Source organism: Gopherus evgoodei, chromosome 16 (assembly GCF_007399415.2).
Source record: "Gopherus evgoodei ecotype Sinaloan lineage chromosome 16, rGopEvg1_v1.p, whole genome shotgun sequence".
In the NCBI taxonomy this organism is placed as follows: Eukaryota; Metazoa; Chordata; order Testudines; family Testudinidae; genus Gopherus; species Gopherus evgoodei.
The window spans coordinates 17,506,011-17,525,346 of record NC_044337.1 but is presented as its reverse complement, the minus strand read 5'-3'; the positions used below and the strand labels follow the sequence as shown (position 1 = coordinate 17,525,346).

Genomic DNA, 19,336 nt, shown 5'->3' with positions numbered 1-19,336 from the left:
CTCTAACTGTAATGTGTCATTGCGGCAACACTGTGATCCCCTATTCAGAACTCAGTCAAAATCCATGCAGTTGGAAGATGAATTCTAGGGGGAAATGAAAACAAATTTGACAAGATGACACCAACTCAAAAGCCAAGTTATTGACATAAGAAGCAGGATACGAGAGCTTGTGGGGGACTGTGTTGTTATAGGGGATGCTCCATTTGAATATCTATTTTTAAAGGAACATTTTGAAAATGCTACAGAAAGCTCAGGCACAAGCCACATGCCTGCTTTTCTTCTTTGTTTCTGCCACCGCATTATATAAATGGTTTTCATTTGTTTTGACAACTCCTTTTGTGGAGGGAGAAGAGGGTGACCTAGCTTCACCTGTGTGTGCTTTAATTTTTAGATCAAGAATGAATGCTTAACCTGCAGAAATGCACTGGCTGTCTTTGACATGTCTTATTTTGGCAAATTCTACCTGGTTGGTCCTGAAGCAAGGAAGGCGGCCGACTGGCTGTTTACTGCTGATGTTAGCAAGTCACCAGGTATTGCTTCAACCTTGTTATTTCAGCTACAAGATGCCAGTTTTATTGATGTGTCTGCTGAGCATGATACAAAAAACCCACCCTACAAAATTATATCTTTGAACAAGACTTACGTTGTTTGACCTGAAGTGTCGGTTTTAAAATTATTGCTTTCGCTGACGATGTTGGAAAGCAGCTGAGTGTGAAGGTTTTCCCTGCCCTCTCCTAGAGCTGCATTCGGATCGCCTTTACACTGGCGTAATCACTGTGACTTCTGAATCAGGTGCAGTTGAGATTAGAATCTGACCCTCAGAGTCCAGTTAAAATTCACTGCTGGGCAAATGCATACACTGGAATAAGCAGTGGTGACACCTAGTGAACAATTAGGCTAATGTCAGTGGGCAGTTTGCTAATAATCTGAGTGGAAGAATGATGCATTTGGGATTGAATCTGTTCTCTCTTGCCCCAGTGTAAACTGGGAATGGCCACTGAAGTCAATCAGGCAACACTGATGAGAGGGAAAAATCAGCCCCATTCAGCTGTAATTCCTTGTCCAAATGCAGTTCACCTTTGAAGGGACTGTGCATTACTCATTAACCTTTTCATTTCCAGAGAGATGTCTTCAAATCCCAGCCTGCACCACAACGGGAAGTTGAGTTGCTGAGGTCTCCTTTCTGGTCCCCTTTTGTCTTCATCATGCAATTCAATGTGATTAGCTGTCCCTGCTCATGGGAGGCCTAACTCTTGAATTATGGAGAGGGCTGCCTATCAAGATCAAGTGTAGAGTGGGACGGGGGAAGGTCTGAGTGATCTTAAATGATGTGGCACAGCAGCGGCTGCATGGGGACTGATTAGTGATTAGAAGGATTCCAATGCCTAGTTAGATTTTTGTATTTTTCAGACATGGCATTTGCGAAAATGCTGTTGGAAGGTTTTGATCTCCAGTGTCTCTTTCCTCCTGTTTCTAGGACTGACCGTTTACACGTGCATGTTAAATAAACACGGCGGTGTTGAGAGTGATCTGACCGTCAGTCAAATCAGCCCTGGGACCCAGGTCTCTTCATTGACCCCAGCATTTGAAGGTAAAAGCGTCAAGTGTTCCAAAGTAGAGAAATAATCCCTTGCTCTGCATAGACGTAAAAGTTCCCTTGGCAAATATTAGAGCTGATGGGCAGTGTCAGCTTAGTTTAAATTCCCTCTGCAGCTTCATGTACAATTTAGCATTCTCTTTCACTTCCTGTCCCAAACTCTTGTGTAGTGTTGTTGTGCTCTGTTAAGCAGCTGCCACATTCTCTCCTAAGGGGCACGTCCTCACTACTGTAAATTCTCATTGCTCCATTGGGATCAATGGTGTAAATGGTCCTCGCTCCTTTGAAGTCAGTGCAGCTATAATAATTGACACCAGCTGTGGACCTGCTCCTAGGTGACTTGCTGCATTGCTCTCGCTTTGCTGCTGAGCCCAGCTTCCAGTCAATCCCCACCCACCCACCTAGACAACTGGGCTGGATTTTGTGCTCTCCCTGAAATGTGTGAGTACCCTAGACTGGCTACAGGCCCGTGAGAGTCATAAATGCATTGGGCTCCAGGCCTCAGCCTGTGCATGCTGGGACACAGCAGGGCAATAGGGAGACTGGGGTGTGGTGTGCTAGCAACCTTCCAACAAGAGGCTCATGTCTGTGGCATGGCAGACATTCCCAGGGGTCGTGCTGGCGTGATGTTCTAATGGCTCTTCAGAGGGGCCTGGATTCTGTGCCCTCCTGGATGCCGGGTCTGAGGCCATAAAGGGTCACACAGACTGGCTTTCCATGCTTGGGAATACCATAGCATAAGGGGGAGTCTTCCCTGGGATGAGAACAGCCCTGTGCCACCCAGCAGCCCCAGTGCAAGATGAATGCTGGAAGAAGCGGTGGGGGCTGGGGGAACTCACTATCCCCTAGCTACTCTGTGGTGTTAGTTGGCTCCACAGGGGGTAGCACTGCAGGCAGCATGAGTCAGAGCAGCCCTGGGGCTGCTCTAGTTTACATCAAGGCTGTTATTATCATAGAATGTCAGGGTTGGAAGGGACCTCAGGAGGTCATCTAGTCCAACCCCCTGCTCAAAGCAGGACCAATCCCCACACAGATTTTTACCTCAGTTGAACTCGCAACCCTTGGTTTAGCAGGCCAATGCTCAAACCACTGAGCTATCCCTTTCTGGTACCTGTCCACTACCAGTGTACAAGAGCCATGCAGGTTGTGTGCAGCCACCTTACCCGCCATCCTGGCTGCATTGAGCTTGGCTTGGCCGCAGCCCAGAATCAGGCCTGGCCTTCTGTCTTCTGTGAACGCCGAGCTTCTCCTTCACGAGTTGGCTCAGGCAGTAGAGGCTCGAATCAGCCTCATCCAGCTCTTCAGTGCTAGCTAGTGGATGGTGTTGGGATGGGCTTGTGAGGTACTGTAGGGGGAGCCCCCAGATCCTGCATGTGGCTGGTGGGCCAGTTTGCTGAGGAGCTGGGAGCATGACAATGCTGCGACCCGCTCCGTGGAAGCCAGTAGATTTGTTTCAGCATTAAAAGGGGAAGAGTCACTGCAAGTTCAGTTTGAGGCCTGCCAACGTTGACAGTGTCTCTTCGATTTCCACTACAGCTGGAAGGGAATATTGCTTCAGTTGGCCAGCATTCGGAGGGTGATTGCATTACTTAATACCAGCCACCTGGCGTTTCTTTCCCCCTCCTCTTCATCTATCAATTGGCATAACCGGATTAGCACTCCTTTTGCCCCCCGGCACTTGTAAACCAAGCAGGATGAGGCTGATGATTGGCATTATTAGGTTTCGTTCAGACCCTGCTGCTCTGAATGGCTCTCGGGCAAGGGCGACCTCTCCTGTGGTCCTTATCTGCTGCAATACAGGGGAATTAGAAGGGAGCAGAGCAAACAGCCTGGAGATGGGGGGGCAAAATGGAATTAAGAGGCTGCTGCGAAGTGGAGGGCATCTTGCTCATCTGCAGTGGCTCCACCAAATGGCATCGCCTCAGAAGCCTGGGCGTCTGTTTGCTAATGATACTGCTGCTTCAGTATCCTCGGAGCGGCATGCACACGGGAAAAGGAGAGCTTGGACTTAGGTCCTAAGTGAAAACAAGGATGGGGATCACAGCCCATTTGTCCTCTGCGTAAACCCCACCACGTAGTCAGGGTGCACTCTGCCTAGGAGTGGCCTGGGACTAGAAAAGCTGGGGGCTCTGCAAGTCATGAGGAAGGTGCAATGGCAGAATTATAGGCGGGGTGGGTGTGGGTGTGTCTCTCTGCCGAGTTCATGGGGAGAACGCCTACGCAACCCCTGCCTGTGCTTTACCTGGCTCCAGCCAGTGCTGCTCCTCTCTCCCTTTGAGGATCACTGAACACAGACATGCATGCCCCTGGAGAAGGGAGAGGAGCTGCTGTGTTTGATGGGTGATGGAGGAGTTTAATAAAAGCAGATCTATTTTTCAATTACCGTAGGTGGCTGCACTTATTAACGTTATGACAGATTTCGGGAGTGCAGAGCGGTAGAGGCAGGATCGATTATGGAGCATTAATCAGCTCCCGAATCCCTGTTTTAGGTTGGGCTTTTCCCCACTTGGGGTTGGTGACTCAGTGACATTTCCCACTGCCATGAATGCAGCAGAAACGTTGGCCATGGTGTAATCCCCAGGCCCTATGGAACAGCCCTCACTGCCTCCCCTGCCTCACTAACCTTGTAATCCTGGCGTGGTGTCAGAGGGAATTGCTCAGCTTTGAATGGGGAAATCCTCTTTGCTCGCCTTCCCCTCCATTCTTATTGGCCCTCCCCACATCAGCATAGAAATCATCCCTGCTTCATGCTGGTCAGTCAGCTGGCACGTCCAAATGCCCCACGAGGGCTTGAGCCTCTGTTGGACCAGTGCCTTGTGCAGCTATTGATGGGTACAGAACACAACCACTCTGTTCTGGTAGCATTTTATACCCACTTACAGAGGCGTAAATACTGTACCGAACGCAGGGCCCTGGAGAATCAGGCCTGTGTCGCTGTAAGTATTTTCAGTACCATTTCCATGCCCTCCTGCACAGAGGGCTGGGCTGGTACAGCTACGCCAGAGAAGCAGTGTGTGCCGGCTGGTCCACACTACAGCCGGGATAGCTGGGTCAGCAGAGCCCCCTAACAGAGACACAGTGTAAGCTGATCGAAGGAGTTTTGTCTGCATAGCTACCCCACCGCCCTGAACAGCATTAGCTCTGCTGGTGGAAGTGCTTTTCCATTGGCTTAGTTGCGTCTGCACTAGGGCGTTTTGCCGGCAGAGCTGTCTCAGGGGTGGGTGTGATTTTTTTGTTCACACTCCTAGCTGACATTGCTATGCCGCAAAATCTTGTGATGGAGACCGGGCTGACAGGCTGGATCCTCAGCTGATGTAAATCAGCATCATTCCATGTCAGTTTATTCCAGCTGAGGATGGGACCCTGACCTAGGATTGCCTTTTCCATCTGGATCTTCCTAGTGATCTCCCAGAAGTTGAGGTCATGCAATAGGACTGGGAAATGCACTGTGGAAACACCTCGCCTCGCTGTCCCAGGGAGCTTGATCACAATATGTTTGTGCTGAGTTTTTCCAGAGGCGACTTTCATTTCCTGCCCTCTTTGCATCCCTTTGGATTGAAGGTACAAAGCACAGGGGACCTATGCAGCTACATTTCCACTGAGTGCACGCAACCGGCACTGTCACATTTCTGTGGAAAACATGTCTGTGAGGACAAGGCAACTTGTCGCTCTCTCCGTGTATCTGGTGTCTGGGATGTCAGTAACGGATGTGTGAGCATGTACACGGGGTACTCATAGGATGTTTTGCCTTGCATGTCTGACTGGCTTCACACCTCGGAGTCGGGTGGAATACTAAATTTTATAGTAGGGCAAACTGGCTGAAAACGTGGCAGCTTCCAGGGTCCTCGGGGGAAGATTTTGCTGTCTGTTTCAAGGGTCCTTGACAAAAACTCTTGCCGCTTGGAATGACCAATCTCACAAGCCCTTGGGTACAGAACCCCGGTTGAATTGAATGGGAGTGCCACATGCTGAAGGATTGCATGGCTGGTACCTGGTACTTGGAGAACTCTGAAGATGAACTGTAGAAAGAAAAGATCAATCTGGGAGATAACAGAGCCCCTAAGCCAAGTCAGGGAAGCTGTCTGCATAGGAAAACAACACTGGAGCTGAGGGTACCTCTACACTGGACTAAAAGCCCCATGGTACGGCCGTGGCTGGCCCAGATCAGAAGGGTTGGGCTGTGTAGACGTTCTGGCTCGGGCTGGAGCTGGGTTCTGGGACCCTCCCTGCTCATGGCTTCCTGGAGTTTAGGCTCCAGACCAAATGCCTACAAAGCAGTTTTACAGCCCAAGCGCTGCACATCAGCTGACCCGGGCCAGCCATGGGCGTTTAATTGCTGTGTAGATATCGTCTAAGAGGTTCGGGTCAGAGGCACTGTGTGACTGCATCACACTCCCCTTGGATGCTAACTCTTGGAGTGACTTGTGGAACACCAGAGTAGTAACCCTTCCCCTTCACTCCCCATGGGATGGGTGTGGCTTTTGGAGCTGAATGTAAGGCAAATTTTGTTTTTGTATTTTCTGCTTCTCCCCTAACCCGCACCATGTGTCAGGTGTTCACACCTGGGCAAAGTGTGTGCACAACAGTCGCCATGCTGGTTTGGTAACATTATGCACCCACTCTGCCCAGGTGTGACTGCAACTAGATGGGATGAGGAGAGACGATCAGGTCCAGGGTCTGTTTCCATTAGGTGACATCAGACCATAAAAAAGGTGGGGGAAAAGGAGCTAATTCAAAGCTTTGTCCAAAACTTCAATTTAGTATCAGGTTTGATTATTATTGTTCTATTTTGCTGGTTGATCTACCCTTTCTGGCGCTGCAGAAAACAGAAGTGATGAATAAAGGAAAGATCGTGGAGATCCTCTGGCCCTCAACTTTCTCAGACCTCACTCCGGCCTTACTGAGGAAAAACTCCTGCTGGTCTTGACCCCAGCAGATGCTGCAGAGCCCTCAACTTTCACTGACTTAAATTTGAATCAAGGGTGCCCTGGCCTCTGTTTGCCAGAAACTGGGAATAAGCGATGGGGGATGGATCACTTGATGATTCCCTGTTCTATTCGTTCCCTCTGGGGTGCCTGGCTCTTGTCACTGTTGGAAGACAGGATACTGGCTAGATGGACCTTTGGTCTGACCCAGTAGGGCTGTTCTTATGTTTCGCTGCTTGCAGGATTGAGCCCACTGGCTTCGAAGGGAGTTTTGCCCGAGTAAGGACTGCAGGGTTTGCCCCCTTGTGGGATGCTCCCAGCCCAGTTTGGCAGACCCAAGCAGCTCCGAGAAGCATCTGGCCTCTGAAGCACTCTGCCAAGCTGAATGCTGAGCTCAACTGATCCCTATGTCTGCGTGTGGAGTCTGCGGGGCTCTAGAACTGGCCGTGTTTCTTGCAGGGGATGGCTATTACCTGGCTGTTGGCGGAGCTGTTGCTCAGCACAACTGGTCGCACATCACCACCGTTCTGCAGGACATGAGGTTGCAGTGCAAGCTGGTGGACTGCTCAGAGGAGCTGGGAATGATCAGCATCCAGGGGCCGGCAAGGTAAGCACCGAGAGGCCAGAGAAGAGACCAGGGTCCCTGTGAAGTGACTGAATTTAACTCCGTCCAAATTCCTTGCCTCCTGTGACCAAAGCCAGGGGTCTGCTGTGTAGAGCTTCAGGCTGGGGCTGGCACCTGAGTTCTGGGACCCTGCCCTTGGGGAGGGTCCCAGAGATTGGCCTGGTCTTCACAGCAGTTTTTAGCCCTGCAGCCTGAGCCAGCTGACCTGGGCCATCCACAGCCACGTTGAGGGTCTTTTATCCCACAGCAGATATGCCCACTGAGAGCAGAATCTGGACAAGTGTCTGTATTTATTGACCCCCGAGTAGTTTTGGTTCACTGTTCCGGAGCGGCTGAACTATTGACAGTGCCAGCAAGGTTTTAGTGTCACGCAGCCCAGAGGGGCGACAGGAGCTGGGCAAATGGGCAGGCCCCGAAGAGTGTTGGCGGGGCTGTAAATGTGCATTAGCGACGTGTCACAGCCGCCCTTACATTTGTCTCCGTCATATGTGACAAGCCAGCGCTCACTAGAAACCAGTTCAAGGCTTGGAAGTGGCTGGTGTGTCCCCAGCCGCTGGGGCTGCTGACAGGGAAAGGCGGTGAGGAGTCGATAATGAAGGAAAAGCCTCCGCAGTGCTGAGAACGCGTTTATTCCCCTCTGCAGAGCTCAATGGTGCCGCCAGTGCTGTAGCCAAGCCTAGGATTAAGAGCATTTTCCAGGCCATGCCCCTTCCTCCCCCCACTTCCCTCCAGCAGCAATGATACGACAAGGCAGTCCAACCGTTGTGGGTCCCCATCAGGTGCCCGTGCTGCTAGTAGCCTGCAGGAGATCACTCGAGGCAGCGAGCTCCCACGCGCCCTAGGAAGTGTTTGTAGGACCGGGACCCTCGTGGGGATCTTCTGCTGGGCTGCATGTTTCAAATGAAATGAAACGCCCTCACCGCTTTGGGTTGAGCTCGGGTTTGATCGCTGAACCCTCTAGTCCTGTGGGGGAGGAGGTGAGATACGGGGAAGCAGTGCCCAGTCTTAATGGCACTAAATTCAGACTTGAGCATGAGTCGCCTCCCTCTGCCAAAGCCATCCTGGGCGTTGGAGAAGGGAAAGACCCATGGGCCTGGCGTAGGAATCTCTGATAAATTCCTCTGGCCTGTGTTGTGCAGGCCCAAGGTCACCAAAGGAGTCTGTGTTGGACAGGGCCGCCCAGGGGGGGCAAGTGGGGCAATTTGCCCCAGGCCCCGCAGGGGCCCCCACAAGAGTTTTTCGGGGACCCTGGAGCAGGGTCCTTCACTTGCTCCGGGGGCCCCGGAAAACTCACGCAGGGCCCAGGCCCCCGGAGCTTCTTCAGCTCCAGGTCTTGGGCTGCAATTTGGCTATGGGGGGTTCTTCTGCCCCGGGACCCGCTGCCAAAGTGCCCCAAAGACCCGGGGCAGGGAGTCCTTCTGCCCTGGGACCCGCCGCCGAAGTGCTGGGTCTTTGGTAGCAATCCTCTGGGAGGCCTTGGTGTCAGAAGCCGGAGTAGAACGTAGCTCCTTTGCATCCCAGGCCCTAACCACAAGGATACAGAAATGTGCATCTTCCACTTATGCTCAGTGAGACTGTGCTCTCTCCCAGGACACACGCCACCACGGCGCATGAGTGAAAAGGATACTAGTGGGTTTCATTTTTCTGGTCCCCTAAGAGTTGTGATGAGGAGAAAGAGCAGGTCACGATAAGACGCTGGCTGTAAAAGGCAGCCCTACGCCATGGACGGTGAGCCTTTCCCACAGAACCTAGAGAGAGCTACAGAATAAAGAGAGGAGAGGCAGGGCCGATTGTCCTTCCCAAGCAGACAGCCAGCTGCCCTTTCAGGCCACGCCAGAAGCAGAACTTTCCATGTGAACTGGATAGTGGGTGTCATGCGTGAGCTAGTGACCTGCTGGCCCCTAGTTGTAGCATCCTTCTCACCAGGGTTTTCTGCTCTTTCCCTGCAGCCGTATGGTCCTTCAGGAGGTTCTCGACGCCGATCTCAGCAACGAGGCCTTCCCCTTCTCCTCCCACAAGCTGGTGAAGGCAGCAGGATGCATGGTAGGAGCGCAAGCCCTAGGCCAACACTCCTTCCTTCCACCACTTCGCAGGGGGAAGGTTCTGCCCCTAGACTTTTTGCTTAGGTGGCACTCCTGTGTGTGTCTAGGGCCTTTCACATGAGGGCGACAAAGCATTTTGATTGGCTGAGCCTCTCGCACAGCCGCGGCCCCATGAGCCAGGACCTCCTACCTCAGGATGCTATACAAAGGCCAATGCTGGATGTAACCCTCCACCCCCCGCACACTAGCACAGGTGTATACCCACCTCAGTGCAGATCTGGGAAGCAGGGACTCCCAGGCCAGCAGCCATGGGAACTAGGTTTGTGGTACATGTGCGTGAGGAGGAGGAAGCTAAGATGGGGACCAGGATGTTGGGAGGTGAAGGTGTGAGATCTTTAGAGTCACCTGGGCTGGGATATAGAGTTCTGCACCAATAGCAAGCTGGGGCTAGGTGATATGGTGATTCTGTCTGGCCTTAAATTCTGTGCCCTGATAAGCCAGGCTCACAACATCTCCAGAGAGACCACCGTTCACATAGTGCCTTGTTAAACTCCCCCATCCATTCGCACCTGGCCGGGTGGTGACTGTGCCTTGTGCTCCCACAAGCACAGCTCTTCAGCAGCCCACAGATCCCCTCCTCTCTCTCTTATCACAAAGCAAAGTGGATGAGCTGGAACAGATCAATCTGTGTCTCAGCAGAGGCGCTGCAGCCAAGCTCCCTGGGATGCAGAGAGAGAATCCCAAAGCACTATGTAATATCTGCGACAGCAAGGCTGTATTGACCCTGATGAGGGACACAGATTTTTTTTTTTAATTTCTCTTCCCATTCAATTTTTAATGTGCAATATGTTTGGGTACAGTCCTTCCATCTCAATAGCAAACCCTCATCGTTACCAAGTGGCTGCTGTCCCTTCAGCTTTCTGCTGAAAGATGTTTGGCTGGATTCCCCACCATGAGTGGAGAGAGGATCTTTGTCTCCTTCCAACTGAGCCCAACTTCCCCAGGGGGCGATCAGACCTGAAGTCAATAGGATAAAGAAGCTAAATCGAAGGGCAGAAATGTGCCTCTTTCGAATAGAATGGGTTTTGTTTCCATTTAATGGTACTGCCTGCATGTGTTAATAAGTGGTGAATGAACCTTCAAATGGATTGTAGTTCAGGGACTGAGTTAGAGGAATAACCTACATTTATAGAGAGTCTTTCATGCAGCAGGAGCCCCTAAAATGCTTATTAACATTGCTAAAATGCAGCTGCCTCTGGGGTGGAGGATGATCACTTAACTACAGTACAGCACTCTGTACATAGCTCCATTCACCATGGTCACGTTTCAGTCCTGAGCTTTATGCAATGGCCCACCTCTGTCTTTACCTTCCAATGCTTCAGACCTGTTGTGCAGTCCCACTGCCTCTCGATCTGAAAAAGCAAGCTGTCTATCAGATATAACAGCACATCCCAGAAACCGCATGGAGACCTTGTTTCATTGCAGTCCTGGGGCTCTGCCCATGTCCATGCTTGCTATTGTGCTGGGAATGGAGTGAAGACTGAACTCTTGGGCTTTGTTACTTCCTGCCCTGGAGTACTGATATCAAAAAGCAGGAGGGCCAATCTCAAGAGCCCCTTTTCTTTAATACGGGGAACCACAGTCTCCCTCAATGACAAGGTAAAGGGAGTTTGAAGACCATTCATCATGCTTCCGTGTCTCTAAGACCGAGTCACTTTTCAATCCTTGTGGCATCTGGATGGCTCCCTGAGACACAGGGGAGAGGGGATTAAGGGGGGACTTGACCATAGTCTATAAGAACCTACATGGGGAACAAATGTGTGAAAATGGGCTCCTCAGGCTGGGAGAGAAAGGTTTAACATGATCCAGTGGCTGGAGGTTGAAGCTAGACCCATTCCGACTGGAAAGAAGGTGTGCATTTTTAATGGTGAGAGTAATTAACCGCTGGAACAATTTACCAAGGCTCATGGTTGATTCTCCATCGCTGACTCTTTAAAACCAAGATAGGAGGTGTTTGGGAAAGCCCTGCTCTAAGAATTATTTTCGGGAAGTTCTCTGGCCTGCATTCTACAGGAGGTCAGACTAGGGGATCACAATGGTCCCTTCTGGCCTTGGGATCTGTGAACCTGGACGCTGGGGCCGCTGAGCTGATCTGCTCTGGAACCAAGGCCTTCGGATGGGATTTGTTTTTTCTGCAGCTTGGCTTTGGTTTCCGGTTCTGGCCAGAATGTACGTGTCGGGGGGAGGGAGCGTGGGAGCATGCTTTGCGTCTAAGAGATGACCAGATGTAAAGAGAGCATTAAAATATTCTTGGGGGATGGCAGCTGTGTGTGTTGCTTTTGGACGTTTCTCTTCCCCATTCTCCCCACGCAGTCCCGCCGGCAGCCCGTCACTATCCCTTCTTCCAGCTCCTCTGGCTGTGGCCTGCTGGATGACCCTGAAGCCTGGCAGGGAGAGTCATTCTCAGAGCCTAAGTTTGCAATTTGTCTTGTTCACCTGCACTGACGCTTGGGTGGGAGCTGGGAACTGTTGCACGCTCTAGGGACTTGTGGGGAGCCCAGAATCCAAGCTAGAGCGGCTCGATGAACAAACGACCTGGCCAGACATGTGAGCGTTGTGCATGTGTGTGCGTACATGCAGTGTTCCAATGTCCCTAACCGCCCCCCAAAAAGGGACAGACTTTGGATGCTAGTATCTTGCTCTGTATTGAAATGAAACGGGCTTGCTTGGGGAGGAAGGTCCTATGTGAAGAGGAACATCTGTATCTGGCCCTAAGTGATTCATTCCTATGTATATATACGCTGTATAGAATGAGGGAGGAGTGTGTGTGTGTGTGTGTGTGTGTGTGTGTGTGTGTGTGTGTGACCACCCACTACATATTCACTGAAGAACTGCACACTGGCACAGCAATAACAACTCCAAGAGTGTAGGTGGCCAGCCAAGACGACTTCCCTATATCTGTCTACACATGGAGGTGGCTATCAGTCTGTGTGAGAGAGAGATATCCATACATGTAGACAGATATAGGGAGGTCTTTGTGGCTGGCCCCCTGCACGCTTGGGGTTGCTGTGCCTGTCCGTGGGCCTTCACACACAGCTGTACTTGCTGCCCGTAACTCACCTGTTTCTGAATGAAGAGTGAAAACGGGCTTCTGTGCCCGTAACTGATGGCAAAAGGCTCACTGCAAACAGCAGAGCCAAGGATGCTGTCTCCTCACTGTAGGAATCTAGCTGCCCCTCCCACCCGCACCATTCTGCTGCCTGCCGTGTGTAACTCCCTCCTTGCTCTCGGTTCTCTCCCCCTTCCTGTCCTCTGTCCTTATGGTTCCCTTCATCACCTTTTAGAGCTCTCAGCTTCCTTCTGTGCTTGGAGCTGTCTCCCACTTCAAGCCTCCTCTCTTAGCTCCTTCAAATTCTTTCTTAAAACCAGCCCTTTCTAGAAGCCCTCGCTTCCTTCTTTCTCATCAACAGTGTCCCCTGGCCCTTCCTTCCCTGAACTGTTTTGTCTGGAGTTTTCTTGTCCACTGTAGGTTGTCAGGGCCGGCTACTGCCACCCTACCTCAGGTCGAGTAGCACCTTGCTCCATGGCAAAGTAAGAGTAGTGAGTATCATAAGTCAGGGTGGTAGAACCTGGCCCTTAGTAGACTCTTGTCTGTTTCTTATCTTATGCCTCTAAGGTGCAGTGTGCATTTACAGGACTGTTGTTAATAATGATAACTAGTATTCCTTGTTAGCACCATGACACCTCTGCCATGGTAGAACGTGGTTCCTCTGATGTACAGTGAATAACGCTTGTGTGTATGTCAAAGGCCTCTATTCCGGCTCTGCTGGAAAGAAAAGTTCTAGGAGCAAAGTAGGTGGCTCAGCATTCTCATTTGCATGCCAATATCCAGCATGCTTTTCCACAGTGCTCAGTATTCTCATTTGCATGCCAATACCCAGCATTCTCTTCCAGCCCACACAGCTGTTTCTTAGCAATGCGTGAACTGAGCTCTGGGAAGACGCTGGGAGTTGTCTGGTGGGATAAGTCCTCATGTGGGCACATTGACTTGTGTTTCCGCAGTTATGTCAAAGGAACAAAAGAGCCCTCTTTGCAGCCTAGGGACTGCTGCTGGCGATAAAGAGATTTGCTCAACGTGGGAGCCCCTTTTTAAAATCTGTGACTGATCAGATGTAAAATAGGTCATGTTCTCCCTTTTAAAATGTCGGGCTGAGGTCCTCAACAAGTCAGTGTATTTGATCACAGAAGAAGCCTGACAACTTTAAGCTTTCTGTACAAGTGCAGATTGTCTTGAATTTGCTAAGACCTTATCTTTAAAGAGATTGGCTATGCGTGTGAAATGCGCGAATGGTAATTCTTAATGCTAATACCAAAGGCTAATCTCCTGTATGTCTGAAGAAACATAATGTGCATCTCTTTGGAAGACGAAGAAAAATCCATAACTCTGGCCTGGTTCCACTGCTTCATAAAGACTTGCAGACACAACAGAACTGAACTAGTCCTAGGAATATAGAACAATGTGATGTGCAACAATGGACACAATTACACCCTAAAGCACAGTAATGAACAGTTTTCATGAGACACCATGAGTCTCCTTTGTACTCAGCGAAATCATCGCAGTGGGACGTGCACAGTCCCACGCCCAGTATCAATGTCGGGACTTGATGTGGGGTATTTATTACCTTGCGTGACTTGCGCACGGCCTCAGTGAAGGGATTAATAGCCTTAAAACTTGTTGGTTTCTTTGGCCTTGTCAGAATGGGGCAGAAAGATATTAGTTGTGCTCTCATTTCTTGAAAAGCTTCTTGGCTTTGGGCTTGTCTACACATGGTGATATTGTGGAATAACTATTCACGAGCACAGCTGTTCCAGAACGACTCCTCCTGAACAGTGGAAATTAAGTAAACTAAGCCAGTAAAAGGCACTCTTATTTTGGAATAAGCATGTCCATATATGGAGTTATTCCTGATTAGCTACTCCACTTTAAATTCACAACCCACCGTATTCTGGAATAACTTAAATGTGTCGAAAAGTCATGCATCCATCCGTCTATCCAGCATTGCACATAAATATCTAAGGAGCGATCTAAACTTATAATTGGGATTTGTTTTTAGACCGTGAAGGGTCTGATGTATTTGAGAGGGTTATTGCTGGGAAGCTAAGTCGAAGATGGAAGCTTGCGTCTAGTTCCAAGTGCAGCAAAGGGTGCAGGTCATTCTTGTGTCATGGGGTAGAGAGTTCCACATATATGGCCCAGCTCTTGTGAAAGTTCTCTCTCTTCTGCAGAGGCATGTCTTTCCCTGTTTGTCTAGGTTTCTTTTTCCAGCAGAATGACGCTGCTTGGGAGGTCATTGCTGTAGAAGGCCAGGCCAACTGTGAGGTAGCGTGGACCAGTGTTAGTCAAGGCTTTGAAAATGAGTGAGCAGCTGGTGTACTGGGATGATGTGTTAGTGAGCAAACTCATCGCTGCCTTGTGGGCCAGCTGTGGCATTCTCAGCCAGTGGTCACTGCGGCAGATGAGCCAGAGGTTACAAAGGCATGGCCTGTGGTGGCTAGATAGCTCTCTGATTTGGTCCTGAGTAGCCTTCTGACCAGTGTGTTTTATTTATTTATTTTAATTGCTTATGCATTTGATGCTGCGTTTTGGTTTCATCTCTTCATTCTCACAAGGCCTTGCTTTGTCTTGCTGGTTTGATGGTTTTAAGGGATGAGTTCTCAGAGCCTCTCGTTGTCTATATCCCAGGAATTGGGCTGGAAAATGCTCTCTCAATCCCCAGTGTGGGCCTTGGTCTCTCTCCTTTAGCAGGATATCTCTAGTGGTGGTTTGTTTCCATGTTATGAGAGCTAAACCTACCTGATCATACAATGTTCCCACTCTCGGAAGCCCTCCCTATGCCTTTGTACCTCTCCCTCCTCCATCAGATTGCCTCTCAAAGCATCTCCTTTCCCTGCCTCCTCAGCCTTGCACCTGAAGAAGTGGGTTTTTTACCCATGAAATCTTATGCCCAAATAAATTTGTTAGTTTTTAAGGTGCCACTGGACCCTTTGTTGTTTTTGTGGATACAGACTAGCATGGCTACCTCCTGGTATTTGTCCCCAGCCTTGTTTCGCTCATGGCCTTTCTCCTTCTGTGGTGCCTCATCTTTCCTGCTAGAGAGTTGTCTTGTCTTAGGGTTTGTCTACATGAACGGTAGTTCATGGCAATCTGCCCATCCCTAGTGTGCTGCACACCCAGGGTCTGTGTGGATCCTGCTGGCACGTGCACTAAAAATTCCATGGTGCGCTTTGATCTGCACAGCAGCAAGGTCCATATAGACCCTCAGTGCGTGGCAGGCTAGTGCAGGATAGATTTATACCCCAGCTTGCCACAAACCAACTGTTCCTGTAGACAAGCCCTTATGTATTCACACAGCTTTCTGTGTGCCTCGGTTGCTATTTCATCTGGAGCAGCTGAACCACAAGCGTTCAGAAGCAATAAGGCACCTGTCTCCACAGAGTCAGGATTTCAATATTTGGCTTCTCTCCCTCCTCTCAGCACGTCCTGGCTCTCCTTAGCTCCCGTCCTTTCTTCCTTGACACTCACTCTTTTCTCCCACGTCTCTTGGTGGTGCCTTCCTTGTCTCTCATCACAGCAGCTGCGGTGCCCTCCTCTCTGGGCTCGCAGCTTCGATTCTGGCTCCCTTCTACCGCAGTGAAAACCGTGTCGAGGGAGGAGGACCATGGTCAACAGCTCTGCTTTGGCCCAGTGGAACCTTTGCCCACAAGGGTAACACTCATCGGTGTGGGAGGCGGAACTTTCTCGAGACCCTGGGCCAAACTCCCACAGGGATTAAGGATCATCACAAATCTCCCCACCTGCCACTCCAAGTGCCAGGCACCCTTCTGTGACTGGCTGTCTCTGATATAAAACACAGAGCAGCGTGGACATATAAAAAAATAAATACCCTAATAACAAAACCCTACCAATCACACAGTTTAATGCATGATGCCCAGATGCTGTAGTGAGCTATAAGAATCTACATAGACTAGAATCTTTCCCTCCTGCTGCACAGTGACATCTGGTTGGATTGAGCTCCTTGAAGCAAACCCCATTTCAGCCTCTATGCACAGCACGTGATGCTGGTGCCTAGTACATCACAATATATTCCATTGGAATGGGGACCAAGCCCCTGAGTTCCGATCCAGATCTGGGCTTTCCCAGAGTTCAGGAGTCTTTGGAGTTGGGGCTTTGATTTGGACACCTTCTCAGAGACCCCATCTATCCAGAGAAATTGGCACTAGTGTGCCAGAACGATGTATTCACACCAGGGCAATCCCCTAATGTAACAATGTAAAATGGAGCTTCTGCTGTTGAGAATGTAAGCTGGTAAATTACACCACCGGTGCACTCGAAAGTAGACTGGGTCTAACACTGTAATGGTAATAATGTCCCAGCTGGGCACAGAGCCCCCATTCAATTATTTCTCTCCTCCCCCCTTGCAAGCCCAGCTCATTTAATGCTCCTGACTCATAGACTTCTGTTTGTCTTTCAACGAACCGTGTGTGCTGAACAGATTTCACCGAAGGAGTAGGAAAGAGGCTAAATGACCACTTCGGCCAGCTCAGGCTCATGTTGAAATGCAAGCTGAGCCTGTGAGGAAACTGGTCTGACAGGAGAATTAAGGAGGAGAGCTGACTGTGAAGGAGAGCAAAGCCGTTGCCAGCTGAGGAAAGCGAGGGAGCTTTCCGGGACTGGGCGGTTAATGTAATTAAGACCAAAGTGCTGATCCTTCAGCTGTCATTGAATGTGTTACCAAGAGGCTGGATTAGGTGGCTGCTGAACAGCGGGTGGAGTTTTCCTGCAGGGATTGGGGCCCCAGGGTTCTGTAGGAGGGGTGCGAGGGCTTGGAGTGGTGATTTGAAGGGGAGTGTGGAGATTCTGAGTGGAGATTTGCACTCAGAGGTGAGAACATTTTATTGGGGACCCCAGTTAACTGGGAATATTCCACGCCTTGGCTCACATTTGCCAGCACCGCCGTGTGGGGCATTGGCCTCCAAAATATAAGCCACCCTTTCCCTAGTTGTGTGTCTCTTCTTTCCACTTGTTCTTTTCCTGCCTGCCTTCTTTCCAGTTCTTTTCTCTACCTGTTCCTGTGCCTCATCTATCCTGCTGTCCCTGTCCCTTCCTCACTGCCCGCTCCATGGCCAGAAGGTGGGGAATGACTTCCCGAACAGCTGCAACTTGAGACATTTTTGAATCATGTGCTGAAGACCTCGCTCAGGGCAAACATACAGCAGGTGGCATCCGCCCCACACTGCTCCTTCATTTGAAGGTGCTCGTTGTTGGGTGACAACTACATGGGGTTTCCAGGCTCCTCTGCACTGCCACAAGAGAGACAGGAGTGGGGCACACAATCTTGGAGCTCCATGGGATGGTGAGGTTCCTTGAGGCCTGGCTGGGGTCCTGCAGGGTTAGCCAGATGGGCCCAGTTCCATAGGGATGGTCAGGGGCTGTGCACAGCCTTGGGTCTAATTCTTGGTGGCTGCCCTGCCGTTCCATGTGTGGGCAAGGCAATGGAGACCTAGGATTTCAGAGGACATTTAGTGCATCCATCACCACGACCACCAGCAGCAGCCAGTGAGAGAACCTGTGGGTCCCAGCCTCTCTCCTACCGTTCCTGTGCTCCACTGTACAGGACAGATTAAATTCATTGGCTCCTGGAGGTGCAGCACAGAAGATGCAGCCCGAGTGGAAGAGGGGACAAAGGTTTTATGCCACCTTTTTGCCCTGGGATGCTCTAGGGGCTGGAATATCTCCCATCCTGGCTTGTCCAGGGACTGTGGTGCAGCCAAAAATCTCTATAGCACCGTATCTTCTGGGCCTCTCCCCTTCCCTCTCCACTCACCCCTGGCATGCTCCCTCCACCAGTGCTTGAGCCAGGAGCTTGAGAATTCACCCCAAGCAAGTTGGGGCTCCATGTGACCCCAATATGTTGTTAGTAGCATATGAGCCTGGAGTGGGAGACAGAATCTGCCTCATTGTCTGGGCCAGGGGCTCTCTCGAGTGAAGTTTCCTGCATCCTCCAAGAGCAGTGAGAGCAAAGCCTGGGAAGCAATCTGGCTCCAGAGCTGAGGTTTACAGATTCATCCAAGTGTTTGCAGAAAATAAACTGGATCATAACCAAGCAGATGTGGAAATGGGGAAATAAACTAGCCATGCCTCAGGCAAAGGAGACTGAACTGATTCAAAAATGATAAAGAACCTCGAAGGAGCATAGAGGGTCAGTCATGACCTCAGCAATCCAGTATGCGACACACACACAGTTGTTTGCAAAGATATCCCCATGCATTTCTGAAACAGCAAATAGCATACAGACCCACATGTTGAGCTGATCCTTGTGGGGGTTTCTTTTTGTTTGAGTCCTTCTTGGATCTACACAATCCCTTCAGGTTGGCGGGAGAGAAGCACTGTAAAGTTTATCGTCCTGGCAGAAGCCAGGAACGCAATCTGGGCCCACATCCCCATCCATAAGATGTTTGTTTTCCTCCATATGTTTACCTGAGTCCCTTTTCAAATGATTCCTGCTAACCGTTTCCTGTGGCTGCCTTTGGCAGGTTATTCCCCATGGCCCTATTACCACATTCCTTACGCAGGCAGATCACCCACTGAAGTCCAATAGGATAAGCGCACGGGGCCCCATATGAAATACTCTCTGCCTGAAGACGTGAATGACAAAAACAAACAAGCAAGATCCAGATTTTGGCTCAGTCCCAACGCCGGGAGTTATTTGGATCTGGGTTGTTCATCCAGCCCCGTACTGAGCTAGAGGCCCGGTGCAAAATGTAGATCAGGGTTCAGGCTCTAAACCACACACATGCATTTTACCCCAGTGTCAGAACTGGGCTTTGGCTACAATCTCATCTCTAATCCAAATGACTAATGCGTCTGACTGCCTTGGTGCTCGTGCATGACACAAGCTCTGGGTGTCCTATTGACTAAAATAGCTAAAAACTTCATTTAAGGTGACTAGGGCAATTTGCTCAGATAAATCCCAGGGCTGGTGTGGGGAGAGACTGCCTAGAAGAGCTGAACAATCCCTGTGATCAGCAGCACACGCTGAAACGGGAAACCAAGTGAAATCCCCAATGGCTCCCAACCTCGGAAGCT

The 19,336-nt window shown here is 50.4% G+C and overlaps 1 protein-coding gene across 2 annotated transcripts in view; it reads left to right on the top strand.

Annotated features, from left to right (window-relative positions):
• The window catches only part of SARDH (sarcosine dehydrogenase), an 86,629-nt gene that overhangs the window by 37,128 nt on the left and 30,165 nt on the right, over positions 1–19,336 (top strand). For both annotated transcript variants that reach the window (XM_030535945.1, XM_030535944.1), the window contains 4 exons: positions 392–530; positions 1,478–1,591; positions 6,982–7,129; positions 9,097–9,190. In XM_030535945.1, coding sequence (XP_030391805.1) covers positions 392–530; positions 1,478–1,591; positions 6,982–7,129; positions 9,097–9,190 — 495 coding nt within the window. The remainder of the gene's footprint in view (positions 1–391; positions 531–1,477; positions 1,592–6,981; positions 7,130–9,096; positions 9,191–19,336) is intronic.